Raw genomic sequence first — 14,606 nt, forward strand, 5'->3', positions numbered from 1 at the left:
GTGATCCAGGATTCGGAATTGAAGAATTTAATTTCAGGTACATTATTTATTCTCGCATGCCGGAAGGAAAAGGATAAAGTTGGCACCATAGCAAAGCTCATAAGTTCTTTACACAGACACAGCTCTGAGAATATAAATGGACTCATACAACCGCACAATTAACAACGACTAGGCTCCTATATTCCCAAAAACAAAAGAGGGGCTGGCCTATTGCAACGCTTTGTGGTAACTCATACAACATACAGCAGAATATTACAAAATATTTGTCTGCCCTTCCTTGCCAACAGGTTCAAGCTCAAAGAGGTCTCGAGCCTTTTTTCCAAATTTCGAGTAACAGAACTTAAACTTCCTGCTATTCTGGCCACTGTACACAAAAGAAAGCTATTACAGTCAAATTTCCTACAAACTATTGATACATGAGAATTTATTCATCTTAAGAATTTAATCGTGGCATGATTACTCCTCTTCTCATGAATGAAATCACCTTATCCAACATAAAGGATGATGGATTTATGTGCTAGTTCCAGATTCTAGTAGCCCTCTACATTATAGTGTTATTAGCACACTTCCTCTGCACTAAAACAATGTATTAAGTCCCTCATCACATCGATTACGTCAGCTTCATTATGCAGTCAGCATGATCAACGGCTGTGGGAAATCCCTATACAATATGCATCCTATATCTAGCAAGTCGCCTATGCTTACATCAGTTTCATGTTCAGCAAATTTGCAAAGTGCTTCACTACATTGTAGCACTTACTAAAATATGCTTCAATGAGATGCTGAGAGCGTGAAACAGAACACACCACTCAAGGATACTGGAAAGAGCTCTGCTCTCTCTTCCCTTAAGTTAAGGAAGGACTTTCTCTCAACATCAAAGCACAATCTCTTAAACACAGAGATTTTGATCCTGCCATGACCCAATGCAGAATATGCATACTAAGGGAGGGGGGTGGGTTACATGAAAAACGACTAAATCTCCCAGTATATTAGCTAAAAATGTCTTTTATAATATATGAAAATCAAGAAAAAAATCATATGTTCACATTTTAAAACACATCATGGGTTTCTGAATTACCTTGTGCTCCAGTTAAAACTGCATTTCTTCTCTTGATTACAACTGCCGCTGATTCAACTCTTTCAGTGGTGATCTTCCAGCACTAGTGTCAAGTTTTTTTGCTGAGGCAGAGAAAGAAGCGTTTGCATTCTCTTCACTAAAATCATAGAGCTCATCATCCACTGTCAAATTCATTGCTGGTCCCACCTCTACCTTAGACCTTTGCAACATTGTTTCTAAAAAATTCATCATCTTCACATCATCACAAGTGAACTCACCAATATGATCACAGAATTCTTCCATGTGAACTAAAAGTTCTTCCCTTTCTTTTGATAGCTTTGTGGTGTATTGAAGGAGAACCCCTTTTTCAAACTCAAGCTGCTTGACTATGCCTTCCAGTCTCCTGTGTTCACCCATCAGTTTATCATTTTCCACTTTGTTGGCTTCCAATAAAGCCTGAAGTTCCTCTTCTTGTTGTTTTTGAGTAAACAAGGCTTCCTTCTGATGGATCAATCTTTGGCCCAAACCAGATACTTCCTCCTCCAAATCAACAATTTTTTTGTTCTTCTCTTCAATCACTAGCTCTGTCATGTGTTTGGCTTTCTTTAAAGCTTCAATTGTAAGCAGATTTTCTACGACTTCTGAAAAAGACAATACAAATGCACTTGTCAAGTCTTCCTCTAATGACGATGCCAATACTTGGAGATTTTTTATGTTTATGTTCTGGTCTTTCTCATTTATAACCTTGAAAAGCCTCTCTTTCTCTTGTCCAACAGATTTCTCTGTATCTATGCCTGCAAGAATTGCTACCTCCGCTTCTCTTTTCATGGACTCTTGCTCCATCCATGTGATATCTTTTTGGAGATTTACTATGCAGCTATCTTTCTCCTTCACATTTTTAATAAGGTCCTCTTTGTCTTGTGTTAAGGCTTCCACTTCCACTCTCTTTGCTGCAACTGTAGCTTCTAGAAGGACAATCTGCTGCTGTAGAACTTCAACTTTATTGTTTTGCTCCTTGATAATGGTGATAAGGCTTTCTTTCTCATGCTTAAGGACTTCTTCATTCTCAGATTGTGCAAGAAGTGAATTCTCCATTTGTCTACATTTTTCTTGATTTTCTTCACAGCACACTTTCAAGCTTTCAGCACTAGACTCCAAATTCTGTAACTCATATTTTAATTGACTTACTTCACGAATTTTCTTAGCCAGCTCAAGATTTGTCTTTTCTAAAGCCTCAGAAACATCTCGTTTCTCACCTTCCATCTGCAGAAATTTCTCTTCCATGTAAAGTTGATGTGCAGATGATTCCTCAAGCATCATTTTATGTTGTTGAATCTCTTCCTCCATGATAACCTGCTGTTGTTCAGTGAGTTCCAAGGACCTTACCCTCTTCATTAATTCTTTGACTTTCTCATGTTCTTGTTCAAGCTGAAGATGAACATTTCTTAAATCACTGCTCTTCATCTCCAACTGTGTTGTAAGTAGAGAGATCTTGTCATCCATTCTGTTGCACAGCTGCATTTCAGTTTTTGCATCAGATCTTTTGGAGTAAGCCTCTGAGAATTCTGATTTATAGATCGTAAGTACTACTGAAATCTCTTCTTTTAGAACCTCAATCATCGAATGGTAGCTTTCTAGCTCCATTTGAAGCTCCTGTATCTGCTTCTCTTTACCTTTCAATTCAGAGTTATGTCTACTTATATCTCCTTTCAACTTTTCTATTTGGAAACTCAATTCAGATTCTTTAGCTTTCAGAATTGTGGAGCAGTTACTATGTACCTGCTCTAAGCCCCTAAGCTTGTTGCGTAGCTTTGTTAGGGCAGTTGACCCATAATTTCTGATTTGAGCTTCTTGTAGTTCTTTTAGAGATTCTCTCAATTCCTGATTCTCTTGCTCAAGGTGAACAATTCGAAATTCCATTTCTTTTGTGAATGGTTCTTTTGTTGACATCGAGTTTCTTAGCTTTGCAATCTCTTCATCCCTTTGAACTGTCAAGCTTTCAAATTTTGACCTTTCTTGTTCACACTGCACAAAGACATCATAACGTGATTTGAATTCGGATACTTCAATCTCCAAAAACTTCCTCCTGCTTTCTTCATGAGCTAAAACTTGGTTGCACATCTCTAAACGTTTTTGAACACCTTCAAGAATTCTAGTTTGGGAATCCAAGCTTGTCTGCAATAAAGAGATCTCTTCAACCAGTGCTGATTTTTCCCTCTCCCACTCCTCTTTACTCAACTGGAACTGATCTTGGAGCCTTCTATGTGCTTCTTCAAGATGTCTAAACTGTTCTTTCTTCCATTTCAATTGATCATGAGCATTTCTATTTTCCTCCTCTAGTTCCAATATGATATCATCTCTCTGTCTCAGTTCTTTGGCTTCTTGAGACTTCTGCTCTGCCTCGAAACAGTTCCTCTCTGAAGTTGATAAGAGTCTTTTGAGGCCCTCAATCTCCTTAGTACTGGCACAAAAATTCTGCTCCAACTCTTTGTTTCTTTCTGTTACTTCATCTAAGGCAAATGCCAACTCCTTATTTTCTCCTTCCAATTTGTGCAATTTGTTCTCACTATCAACTCGAAGTTTTTCATGCAAAGAAGTCAAATGCCTAAGAGACGATTCTTTTTCACGCAAACAAGATTGAAGGGTTTCCGAAACCTGCTTTGCTTGAGAAATTTCCTCAAGCTTGACAATTAGTTCTTGAGCTTGTTTCTCAGTCTCCTGCTTAGCTTCTTGATACTTGATCAACTGCTCACTGTGAGCTTTCTTCAAAGCCTCAGAAAGTTCGGTCTTAACCCGGACTTCAGTCTTGAGCCTCTCGATCTGTGCTTTGACATCATCTAATTCTTTATATACGTCCCCCATTTCCCTTTGATTGTCAACTTGTGAGAATCCCTGCTGCAGTAAAATTTGAAGCATGAAGAAACATGTCAATGAGAGCATTTAAATATACAAAACTCAGAAGACACATGAGAAGTAAAAAAGCAGATTCCAGTAATTAAGCCTAAGAATTCTCTGAGTTTTATGTCCATTTTACAATCCCACATGTCCTGAGTATAGGATTACTTGTTTGTATACGAATCATTAGGCACGCTGTTTCCCTGCAAGCCGCACGCAGGTTTTGCAGAAGCAATTCCTACCAATGAGTTCACATCTTTTGGTATCAAGGCATACACCAGACCTAGTATGGGATTGGGCATAATATGGTTATGACTCTAAGGGAACCTGAGGGGTTGCTTGATGCAGGAGCATCCATCCTAGCCAAAAAGGACTAAATTTTAGCTATAATAAATTATTATGTTAATTATTTTGCTATCTTTACTAGGATTTAGTTTAATTTCCTTTGTCAGTTAGGGTTTCTTAATAAACTAAGAATAGGAATGCTAGGCTGATGTACTCTAGTATAAATAGGCTATTAAGAGGCTCTTGTATTCAGTTTTTATCAATATAATTTCAGACTTTATTCTATAGAGTTTCTATTGGGATTTTGCCCTAGAACTCAATTATCTTCGTTCCAACTTCAATTCTACAGCCTTATCCTTCTATTCTCTGTGTTTTTGGGTTGTTTGGGTCACTGGACAGTCGCTTGTAGCCGCTGCCCTGCATCATTGCTGCCATTCGAAAGTTGGATCTGCAAAGTCACGCAACTGGGAACAATGGGCAATCATGGATGGTTATTGCACACGGTGAAGTAGAATGTTATATGTGCCTCTGCAATCTCACCTAAGTATGGAAATTAGTTGCTAGAACTTTTGTGCACCTTCACCTTGCAAGTCAGTTTTGCATAGGCAAACTCTACCCCTGAGTTCATTCAGACTTTCCAATATAAATGATGCAAAAACTTTAAAGTAAAAATAAACCTACTGCAAATACACAAACCCAGATAAAAACACTAGTAGATCTACCCAAATCCACAAATTGGGTTCCCAAACAAATCTATATCAGAAACAAGTTGAGGGCAATGGAGCAATAGAACAAACCCAAATTAGGATTTTTTTATCAAAACAGTTGACTGAGTACCCAAATTTATACTGATTTATAGAATGTATGTATGAATATATGGGCAAAGGCAAACAAGCCGAAGCTCGTTATTCTAGATTCAATTTTCTTTATTGAAAGATTTGGCCAAGAAGAAACCCTAGAGCAGGGAAAAAAAAAAAGGGCTTTTGATAAGAAAGTAGAATCTGGACTTCATTGAAATGATATGAAAGAAATTTTTGAAGAAAGCGAGAGATACCTGTGAGTCGCAGAGTCGGAGACGAACCACAAGAGGTTTTCAAATTTGAGTTGGGCGGGAAGCAAGCTGTGTTCTTCTATAGGTTTTTCAAATCTGAGTAGAGGGCCAAAATGGGGAATTTGCTTTTTACGTCTTCTCCCCACATTTCTCACTCCTCAGCCTCGTAAAGTTGCTTGATTTTTGTTTTTTTTGTTTTTTTTTGTTTTTTCCTAAGTTTGAAATAATAAACATTTTGGGTTCATAAAAATTAAAAATAATTACCATTTTGGTAAGAAAATAATGAAACTTCTTTTGGTGAATAAACAAAGCACTATCCTCCACACAAGAAACTAAGGGGTCGTTTGGTACGGCGGACTGTCATGGACTGGAATAAATCCTAGGACTGTCTTGGATTAGCTCGGATTGGACTAAGCTGGATTAAGTACTGACCTACGTTTGGTGCTGCGTCGGACTAAGAAGCTGGATTGTAAAAGTAGTGAAGACCTATGTTTGGTACTGTGTCGGACTAAAAAATAATTCTTGTAATATTTAAATTTAATTTGAAATTTTGACCTAAAAATAAATAAATGCTACAAAGAAACACAATTCAAAGATTTAAAACAATAAAACAAATAAAATTATGATTGTTTATGAAGAATAAAATTTTGATTTTTTTTTTTTGGCTTCTCAAGATTTATCTTAGTTGCTCCTTAGCCTTGCCCCAAGACTACTACAAATCTTCTATTTTTTGTTGGTCGAAACATTACTAAGGAGCTAAACTCACTCTATATAATTCTACGTCTTTCATGGAAGACCAAGTAAAAAATAATTTAAAATATATATATATATATATATATATATATATATATATATATATATATATATATGTGTGTGTATAATTTTTGTATATTTGACTTTTGACTTTAAACTGAAAAATATAATTTAACAAGGTAATAATTGCTTGCGATAAAGAAAGCAGCACATCATGAATTATTAAACTTGTTTCAATATAAAAAGAATATCAAGCATTTGTCAATTATTATAGTTTGATTTTCCAGCACATCATGAATTATTAAACTTGTTTCAATATAAAAAGAATATCAAGCATTTGTCAATTATTATAGTTTGATTTTCCAAATACAAATGTGGTCAAATGCAATATCAAAATAATTCTTGTAATATTTAAATTTAATTACGGATTTTGACCTAATAAATAAATAAATGTTAAAAATCCCAATTAAAAATTTAAAACAATAATAAAAAGAAAACAAATAAAATCCTAACATTTTTTAAAGAGAGGAGTCGGACTAGCGTGTTCTATTTAGGAACGTGCTATTTAGTGAACCACTTTTCGGGCTCACTATATTAGACGGGCGAGTGAGGCCTTTTTTTCACTATTGGACTATATAGTCTCATTTAAGTTAGTCCCGTCTGTTACCAAACATGGGTTTCGAGTGCTATTTAGTCCAGTCCAGTCCAGTCCAATCCAGTGAAGCGTACCAAACATTAACTAGTGAAATACCCCATGAACTTGCATTTAGGTTTCAATTAGCCCCCTATCTTTTTTATAAAAAAAACTTAAGAATATGAACATTTTTTTTTCGCCAATTTCCCCCTCTGCCGTCTAAATCATCAATATTTCATCCAATTTTTTGTTAAATCATTAAAAATAAATATTTTTTTTAGAAAAAATTAAAGAAAAGAGAAAAAAAAATTAAATAAATAAATAAAAACCCCTCCCAACAACCATCACCTTTCTTCTCCAACATCGCCACCACACCTCTCCCCACTATTGCATCACCAAACCTCTTACCCAGCCCTAAACCCAAGGCCATCCCCTTCCCCACCGCCACCTCCCCTCTTAGCAGCCCACCCTCCTACAGCCACCACACACACACACACAGTCTCTCTCTCTCTCTCTCTCTCTCTCTCTCTCTCTCTCTCTCTCTCTCTCTCCTTAAAAAATTTACTCTACACACCCAATCACCACAACCAACCACTCATCTCACTGACACAGAACAACTCCTCCTCATCCCTCAACTCAACCAATCCAATGTCATCACAGCAGCCGATGATCCACCCCCTTCCCCACTGCAACCCACCCCTACATCCAAAAAACCAAAAAGAAAACCTTATCCCCACCCATAGACCCAAACCCATTCGCACCCTCCTCCTCCTCCAACTGTTGCTTCTTCATGCGCTCTGAGGTCGGGTCCCACGTAGGAGTAGAGGCTGGTCTTCCATTCGTGTCGTCCTCCTCCTCAAGCAGAAGTGGACTCGCGCCTGAAATAGGAGCAGAGGCTGGTCTTCCATAGAGGGGGGACGATCGCTTGCGTTTGTCGTTGGGAACGGCGTCGTCTTAGGGTTGGTTTTCGAGGTTTTGCTGCGTTTGTGCCTATGGTTGTGGTTGAATTGGGGAAGAAAGAATTGTAGAGAGTGGGAGAGACAGAGTGATATGGTAGGTGAGGTTTTTATTTTTATTTTTATAAACTTTATTTCTATTATTATTATTATTATTATTTCAAATTTCAAATTATTATTTTTTATTTTCATATGGAAATGACCAATTTGCCCTCATATTTAACAACAAATTGAATGAAATGTTGATGATTTAGACGGTAAGGAGAAATTGGCGAAAAAAAGAAGTTCATATCCTTAATTTTCTATTTTTTTTATAAAAAGGGTAGGGTGCTAATTGAAACATAGGTACAAGTTCAGGGGGTATTTCACCAGTTAACCCGAAACTAAAACATGGTTATAGGCCTACTACAAAAATTAATTAATAAGTAAATTTCACTTTATTACCCAAAAATTTACTGAGTTTCTTCTTTTACAACTTTTTTTTTGGTCAACCTCATACCCATTGTTTGGGTTACCTACCATTTTCATACCTCCATTATGTTGTATGTCAAGTCTTTCGTTAACCCATAACATGTTGTGTCGGTCTTGCGTTTTGGAGGTCGTAGGCTCCTAAATGGGGCCTCTTATATATATATATATATATATGATTTTTTTTCGTTAAATTTAAAAAGTATTATATGAACTAAAATTCACAATTGTAACATAAAAGAAACAATCAATACCTAATTTACACAACAACTTTATAACATGCATCAAAACATCACTCGTCTTACATTTTTCAATTTAAAAGTAACAATTAACTTTACATAATCAAGTTTTTCTACCATGTCTTTTGTCAATTTCCTTATTGATTCAACTAGGTTCATTGATTTAAGTTATAACTTTAAAAAATAATTGGGTCTTTATTGAGTTTCCTCTTTTTAATTTTGAATTGAGTAATTAAGGAAGATTTTATTTTATTTTTTACAATACGTGGGCCTTTATTGGATTTTTTTTCTTTTTAATTTTGAATTGAATGATTAGGTAAATTTATTTTTTTATTTATATATTTACCATAATTAGTTTGGGCTTAACATAATATTTATATAATATAGTTGTTTTTTAAATAATAGGAATGTATCAATGTTTTTAAAGGCGAGACGTTTTAGTCGCGTTATGCGAGGTGTAAGCCTTGAAGCACTGAGGCGTAAGCCTTTTGAACATTAATTTATTTTAATAAGAAAAATTTATAAATAATACTATACTCATCTTTGCTCTTTGATGCATACAAACACACTTTGTTGGCAATACAACTTAAATTTCCGTATCTCACGGTTTGTACAACCTCCTTGCTACCACTTTCTGACATAAATGCATATTCAATGTCCATTCGACTAGTTTTTGTCCATCACTTCATTATGAGTGACGAGGAAATTTTCATAACATGCTCCCACTTCATCACATAAAACAAATGGCAACATGGGATGCCTTCGCTTTCATATTTCTGACAGTTGCACTCTATTCGAGCATCTTGCCCACTAAGGTACACACAACTCCAATTATTTTGCGGTTCACCGTATTTCGCTAAAATATAAAATCGTCCTCCAAAATTATGAATTATTTTTTCATGAATGAGTGCTGGCAAAACATTGATCTCGTTACATACCAATAAAAAGCACCTATGAGTGTAAATTTGGGAAGCATGTTGCTCAATACTTTTCAGTGTTGTTGTAAGCACTTTCTTTGACTGTTTTGGTCAAAATCATCATTTCCCGAGGTATTCCTTATTCGTGCTATGACCCTATCAATTGCTGGAATACATTCAAACAACTTAACGCCTTTCATCAAGTAATTTTTCACAAACTTGTTCATACACTCCACGCATTGAGTAGTGCACATACCACTGAAAAACTTGGGTCTAAGGCGTGATTTCATCCAAGCATCTCATTTTGCATACATCATTTGCAGTCATTCCTTTTGTTTATGTGTAATAACTCTGTCCTTTAAAAACTCTCATTTCTTTTCAAACTCATTGATTGTAATTGGTTCCCAAAAATGTGCTTGAAATGATCTTACCAATTCTTCATCCTTTAAGTTATTCTGTGCATTCCTTGCCACATGCCATGAGCACAACGTATGATTGCACATGGGCAACACATACTCAATTGCTTTGTGCATATCGCCTCATCCCCATTCGTCAGTATTGATGTAGGCTTCTTACCTTTTATGGAGGATATGAATGTCTCCAATAACTACTTTTATGTTCCAAAGGTCTCGTCAAGCAATAGGGCACAACCAACACTCGTCTGGTGGTTGTTTGAACCAACAAATAACACTAGAGGCTTGTCATACATATTGGTTTTGTATGTGTTGTCGAATATGAGGACATCTTCAGATGCAACATAATCCAAAAGTGAAGTAGAGTCTCTCCAAAATAAGTTAGCAAGCCTATTCTCCTCATCTACACTGAACTTACAAAAAAATTCAAGATCCACTTACGCTTTCGCTTTCATGTAGGCCATTGTAGCTTCAGTGTCGCCGTCTAACAATATTTCCCTACGTGATGCACCAAACTTCTTTTTTAAGGATCCAAGTCCTCAGCTCAGGCATTAATGGAGGCTTAAATCCTACACTATATGCGACAATCCCTTCCACCACAAGTAGCCAAAATGGATCATTTACAATATATAAATGGGAGTGCTCTAGAAGAAGAAAAAAACGACCAATCTTTTGACAAATTTCCTTTCTTTCTTCTTGTTTGTATGCTGAATTTAATGTATTTAGCCGAGCTTCTAAAGTGACAAATCTATTCATTGGTCCTTTTGATTTAGGTTGTGCTCTAAGAGCCTCATCAACTGCAACACTCCTAGTACCGGGGATTCCATACTCTTCATCCAATGAAGTTTCCATACTCTGAGCCCCTCCTCATGGACCATTGTTAAGCTCATAATTTCATACATATACATGCCCAATTTACTTACTTCTTTTGCTTAGTTTCTTATAATTTTGAGTTATTTGCCTCCCTTTGTGTGTTTTGTAGGCGAAAAGAGCAAGAGAGCATAATTCATGCAATTCATGCATGTTAAGGCCTAATTTGGATGAAGAGAAGAAGAGCTTAAAGACAAACTCATTTTGGCTACAGCCCCCTGCCAGTCCAGTTCCGTAGGTCATATTTCAAGCTTTGTTTCAGCAACCTACATAGCTCGGATGAGGCAACATTCTTCATGAAAGTTGTTCCAATGGGTGTGTACTATAACATATCCAAAATTCAGCTCCATTGGATAAATCTGGAGTCCGTCACCTAGCAAACACAGAACCATGCTCAGGATGGATTTTGTCAGCGAGCAAACTGAGTTAGCAATTTGTTTCGGCCTTAACTTCCTCCTCCGAGCTTGGATTGGGCCAATACTTGTGTGGTTGGATCATACACATTCTGAACTTCACAATGGACATCTTAAAGTCTTCATTTGATTCAGCCTAGCCCAAGTTGTAAGCCCTTGAAGTTGCTGGTCATGCTGACCTCAGGATGAGCTGGTTGGAAGCTTGGTCATGGTGAGCTAGGCATGAGCTATTGTAGCTGGTTGGAGGCTTGGTCATGGTGACATGAAGATGAGCTAGGGCTGCTGGTGGGATTTATTGCTGAAGTGCATCAACCAATTCAGATTTTATAATGCAAGTGTTGTATGCATTAGTGAAGTGCATCAACCAATTCATCTTTTATAATGCAAGTGTTGTATGCATTAGCCATATTGAATTCAGATTTATCACTCCCCTCTCCCTATAAATACCACATCCATTCCACATTCAAGACACAACAAATCCTGAGATTCACAACCCCCACAATTCACTCCAACCATCCTCAAACACTCTCACAATCCCAAACACTCCAACAATCACCAAAACAACTCCAGCAAACTTCTATTCCATTTCCCTACGAATTTCATCTTCCTTAGCCATCACCACTCACTCAAACTCATCCCAAATCACCTCCATATCCTTCATACATCTTTCTAGAAGTGGGGAAGCTCTTGGAGAAGCATTAGAAGTGGAGAAGCACTTGGAGAAGCCTTGGACACCACAAGAACTTCAGAAAAAGGGTTTTTCTACTCTTATTGCATTCATTATGTTTTCTCATTTCTGTTCAAGTCTCTTTTCCATTATGAGTAGCTAAATCCATAACTAGGGCTTCGATGTAACCTAACATGAATATTCTGGGTTTATAAGTTTGGAGTTTCAAGTTTGATTCATGATTCATGTTCTTATTCATTATGCTTATAAGTTAACATGCTTGTTTGAATGATTGATCACCATTAGAACTTGTTTGTTAACTATCTTGGTTTGAATTAAGAGTATACACCATGCTTTAATTCGAATTGAACTATGAATAGGAAGAGTATGTATGGACATTCGACAACAGGGATTAGATACATACTTGGTTGTTTAAAATGTTCTTCTATGCTTAATGGGTTCTTAATGCTTAATTTTAGGTTAGACAACAAATGATCAAATTAGGGAATTAGGAACACAAGGTTAGGACCAAACACCATGGCCTAATCATACTTTAGCTAGAATCAATCTTTGAATCTGAATTAGACTTGTTACTTGAATCTTTATAACCCAGAATTGAATTGTTATGGTGAATCGAATGCCCTAGTCTCCAAACCTGTGTTTTAACTTTCAAAACCACCCTTTGTTACTTTTGTTTACTTGCTTTCCGTTGCAATTTCAGTTTGTTCATTTCTTTCTATAATCACAAGCATTCTCACTTCAAAGTTCATTTTAATCTTGCTGCATTTGTTTTCAAACTCACTCTTGCTTTAAATTCTGTTTTAGATTTAACTTCCTAACTTCTTGAATTTGGTAATCTAAAGTACATAACTAATTTGAACTTCTCAGTCTTCGTGGGTACGACCTCGTACTTGTCTTGCTATACTACTAATTGCCCCGTACAATTGCGAGTTAACATATTATTAACAACAAATTTTGGCGCCGTTGCCGGGGACTGAACGAAAGTTCTTCCCTGGTTATGTGCCCAAGGTTACCCTATTCTTTTTAGTGTTTCTAATTAATCTAATTTTCTGTTTCAGGTAGTTTATGTCTAAAAATCCATTACTTGAACAAGTGAGGTCTTCGTTCCAACGTTCTAGATCTTTGAACGCAGGACCATCATTGCAACCCAGACGAGTGACCTCTGAAATTCAGAATCGTCTAGAAAGGGAGTTGTCAACTGCAAAAGAGCAAGCTCTTGCTACATTTACAAGTCTTGCTCTCCACACTGAACTTCCCGGTTCTTCACTTTCAAATTCGGAAGCAAGTTCAGACCAAGAAGAAGAAGAAATGATGGCTGCCATTGAGTTCATGGGAGAACTTGATATCCCAACAATTCCAGCATCTCCTTCAAGCATTTTGCTGCCCACTGTAGCTCGAAATTATGAGCTTAAATCTTCTCATCTTAATATGCTGCCTTCCTTTTATGGTTTACCTAATGAAGATCCATTGACTCATATAAAGGATATTTTTAATGTTGTGAGTTCTTTTCCCTTGACAGGTGTGACAGAAGATCAACTTCGAATGAGAGTGTTTCCATACACTTTAAAGGATAAGGCGAAGTATTGGTTGAATTCTTTAAAGCCTGGTTCACTCACTACATGGTCTGCCATTCAAAAGAAGTTCCTGGAAAAATACTTCTCCACGCAAAAGACCGACATGCTTAGGGACAAGATCTTGTTATTTGCACAGCAAGATGATGAATCGTTTTGTGAAGCATGGGAGAAATTCAATGGGTTGCTCAACCAATGTCCTCATCATGGGATTCCATTGAAGCTTCAAATGCGTATGTTTTATAAAGGACTAACCCCTTCTAGTCATAATATAGTCACCAATTTTGCAGGTGGTTCTTTTAAAACCAAAACTCCAGAAGAAACGTACGAACTCTTTGAGGAGATAGCAATGGAGACCCAACATACGGATACAAGAGGTAAACGTGTTATTAGTGGTTCTAATGATGCTTCTAGTGTGCAGATTTCAAAACTGGAACAAAAGCTAGATGCTCTTCTTGCATTAAACTCAAGAAGCCCTCCGAAGGAAGTGTGTAGCATTTGTGAATCTCATGACCATGCTACCACAGCTTGTCCACTTGGGGCTGGATATCCAGAATTTGTGCAAGAGCAAGCTAAGTTGGTAAATTCCTACAACCAAGGTCCAAGAAATGATCCATACTCTCAAAGTTATAATCCAGGTTGGAGGAATCATCCAAACTTTTCATGGAGAAATACCCAGAATCAAGCAAATCCCCCTTCATTCCAAAGGCCACAACAATCATCATCATCATTGGAAGATATAGTGAAGCAGATGGCAATCAACCAATCCAATTTTCAGCAAACTACACAAGCTGCCATCTCCAAATTGGAAGTCCAATTAGGCCAAATAGCTGCTGAAATAACTCAAAGAGTGCCTGGGAAATGGCCAAGCCAAACTGAGATCAATCCAAAGAACCCAGAAGCCAAGGCCATTCATGTGCTCAGATCAGGTAAGATCATTGATAATAAAGATGATTCTAATCTTTCAAATGATGTTGTGATTGTAGAAAATGAAGAGGAGGAGACCATGGCCACGGAAGGAGAACAACTCAAAACTTCTCAATCTGCTCCTAAGGCCAAATCAGATTCTCAGAAATCCGATCAATTCCAATTGCATAAAAGGGATGACAAATTTGTGCCACCACATCTTCAAGAAGATAGATACGTGCCACCCGCTCCATATGTTCCACAGATTCCATTTCCAGGCCGTTAAGAAAGCAAAGCAAGATAAGGCTTTTAAAGAGATTTATGATATTTTGAGTAAAGTTAATATCAATTTGCCTTTGCTTGATCTTATTGAACAGATTCCTGCATATGGAAAATTCATCAAGGACTTGAAAACTCACAAGCTCAATTTCGCTCCAAATGAAGGAGTAAAGCTCGACCAGAATGTAAGTGCTGTATTGCAAAGGAAGCT

The 14,606-nt window shown here is 36.9% G+C and overlaps 1 protein-coding gene, 1 non-coding gene and 1 pseudogene across 3 annotated transcripts; all 3 read right to left on the bottom strand.

Annotated features, from left to right (window-relative positions):
- Positions 1 to 18: 18 nt before the first annotated feature.
- On the bottom strand, positions 19 to 5,407 carry LOC110774619 (uncharacterized protein At4g38062-like). Of its 2 annotated transcripts, none has more exons than XM_021979183.2 (3): positions 5,292 to 5,407; positions 1,079 to 3,952; positions 19 to 364 (listed from the first exon to the last, which is right to left on the bottom strand). In XM_021979183.2, exon 2 carries the CDS (start codon positions 3,917 to 3,919, stop codon positions 1,115 to 1,117), a length of 2,805 nt encoding a protein of 934 aa, XP_021834875.1. In that variant the 5' UTR covers positions 3,920 to 3,952; positions 5,292 to 5,407; the 3' UTR covers positions 19 to 364; positions 1,079 to 1,114. The 2 variants fall into 2 exon arrangements, with proteins under 2 accessions (XP_021834875.1, XP_021834874.1); XM_021979182.2 differs by having other exon boundaries at positions 1,079 to 3,949; positions 5,292 to 5,389.
- Positions 5,408 to 9,623: 4,216 nt separating this feature from the next.
- LOC148292359 (protein FAR1-RELATED SEQUENCE 4-like) lies at positions 9,624 to 10,520 on the bottom strand (annotated as a pseudogene).
- A 2,796-nt stretch (positions 10,521 to 13,316) lies between these two features.
- Positions 13,317 to 13,423, bottom strand: LOC148292360 (small nucleolar RNA R71). The gene has a single exon (XR_015827204.1). It is a non-coding gene; the product is annotated as a small nucleolar RNA R71 (small nucleolar RNA).
- Positions 13,424 to 14,606: the final 1,183 nt, after the last annotated feature.

The sequence above is a fragment of the Prunus avium genome, chromosome 8, assembly GCF_965620075.1.
Source record: "Prunus avium chromosome 8, drPruAviu1.hap1.1, whole genome shotgun sequence".
NCBI classification, from domain to species: Eukaryota; Viridiplantae; Streptophyta; class Magnoliopsida; order Rosales; family Rosaceae; genus Prunus; species Prunus avium.

Excerpts from the sequence above, each read along its gene's own strand:
- LOC110774619 (XM_021979183.2), bottom strand. The coding sequence starts at position 3,919 with ATGGGGGACGTATATAAAGAATTAGATGATGTCAAAGCACAGATCGAG.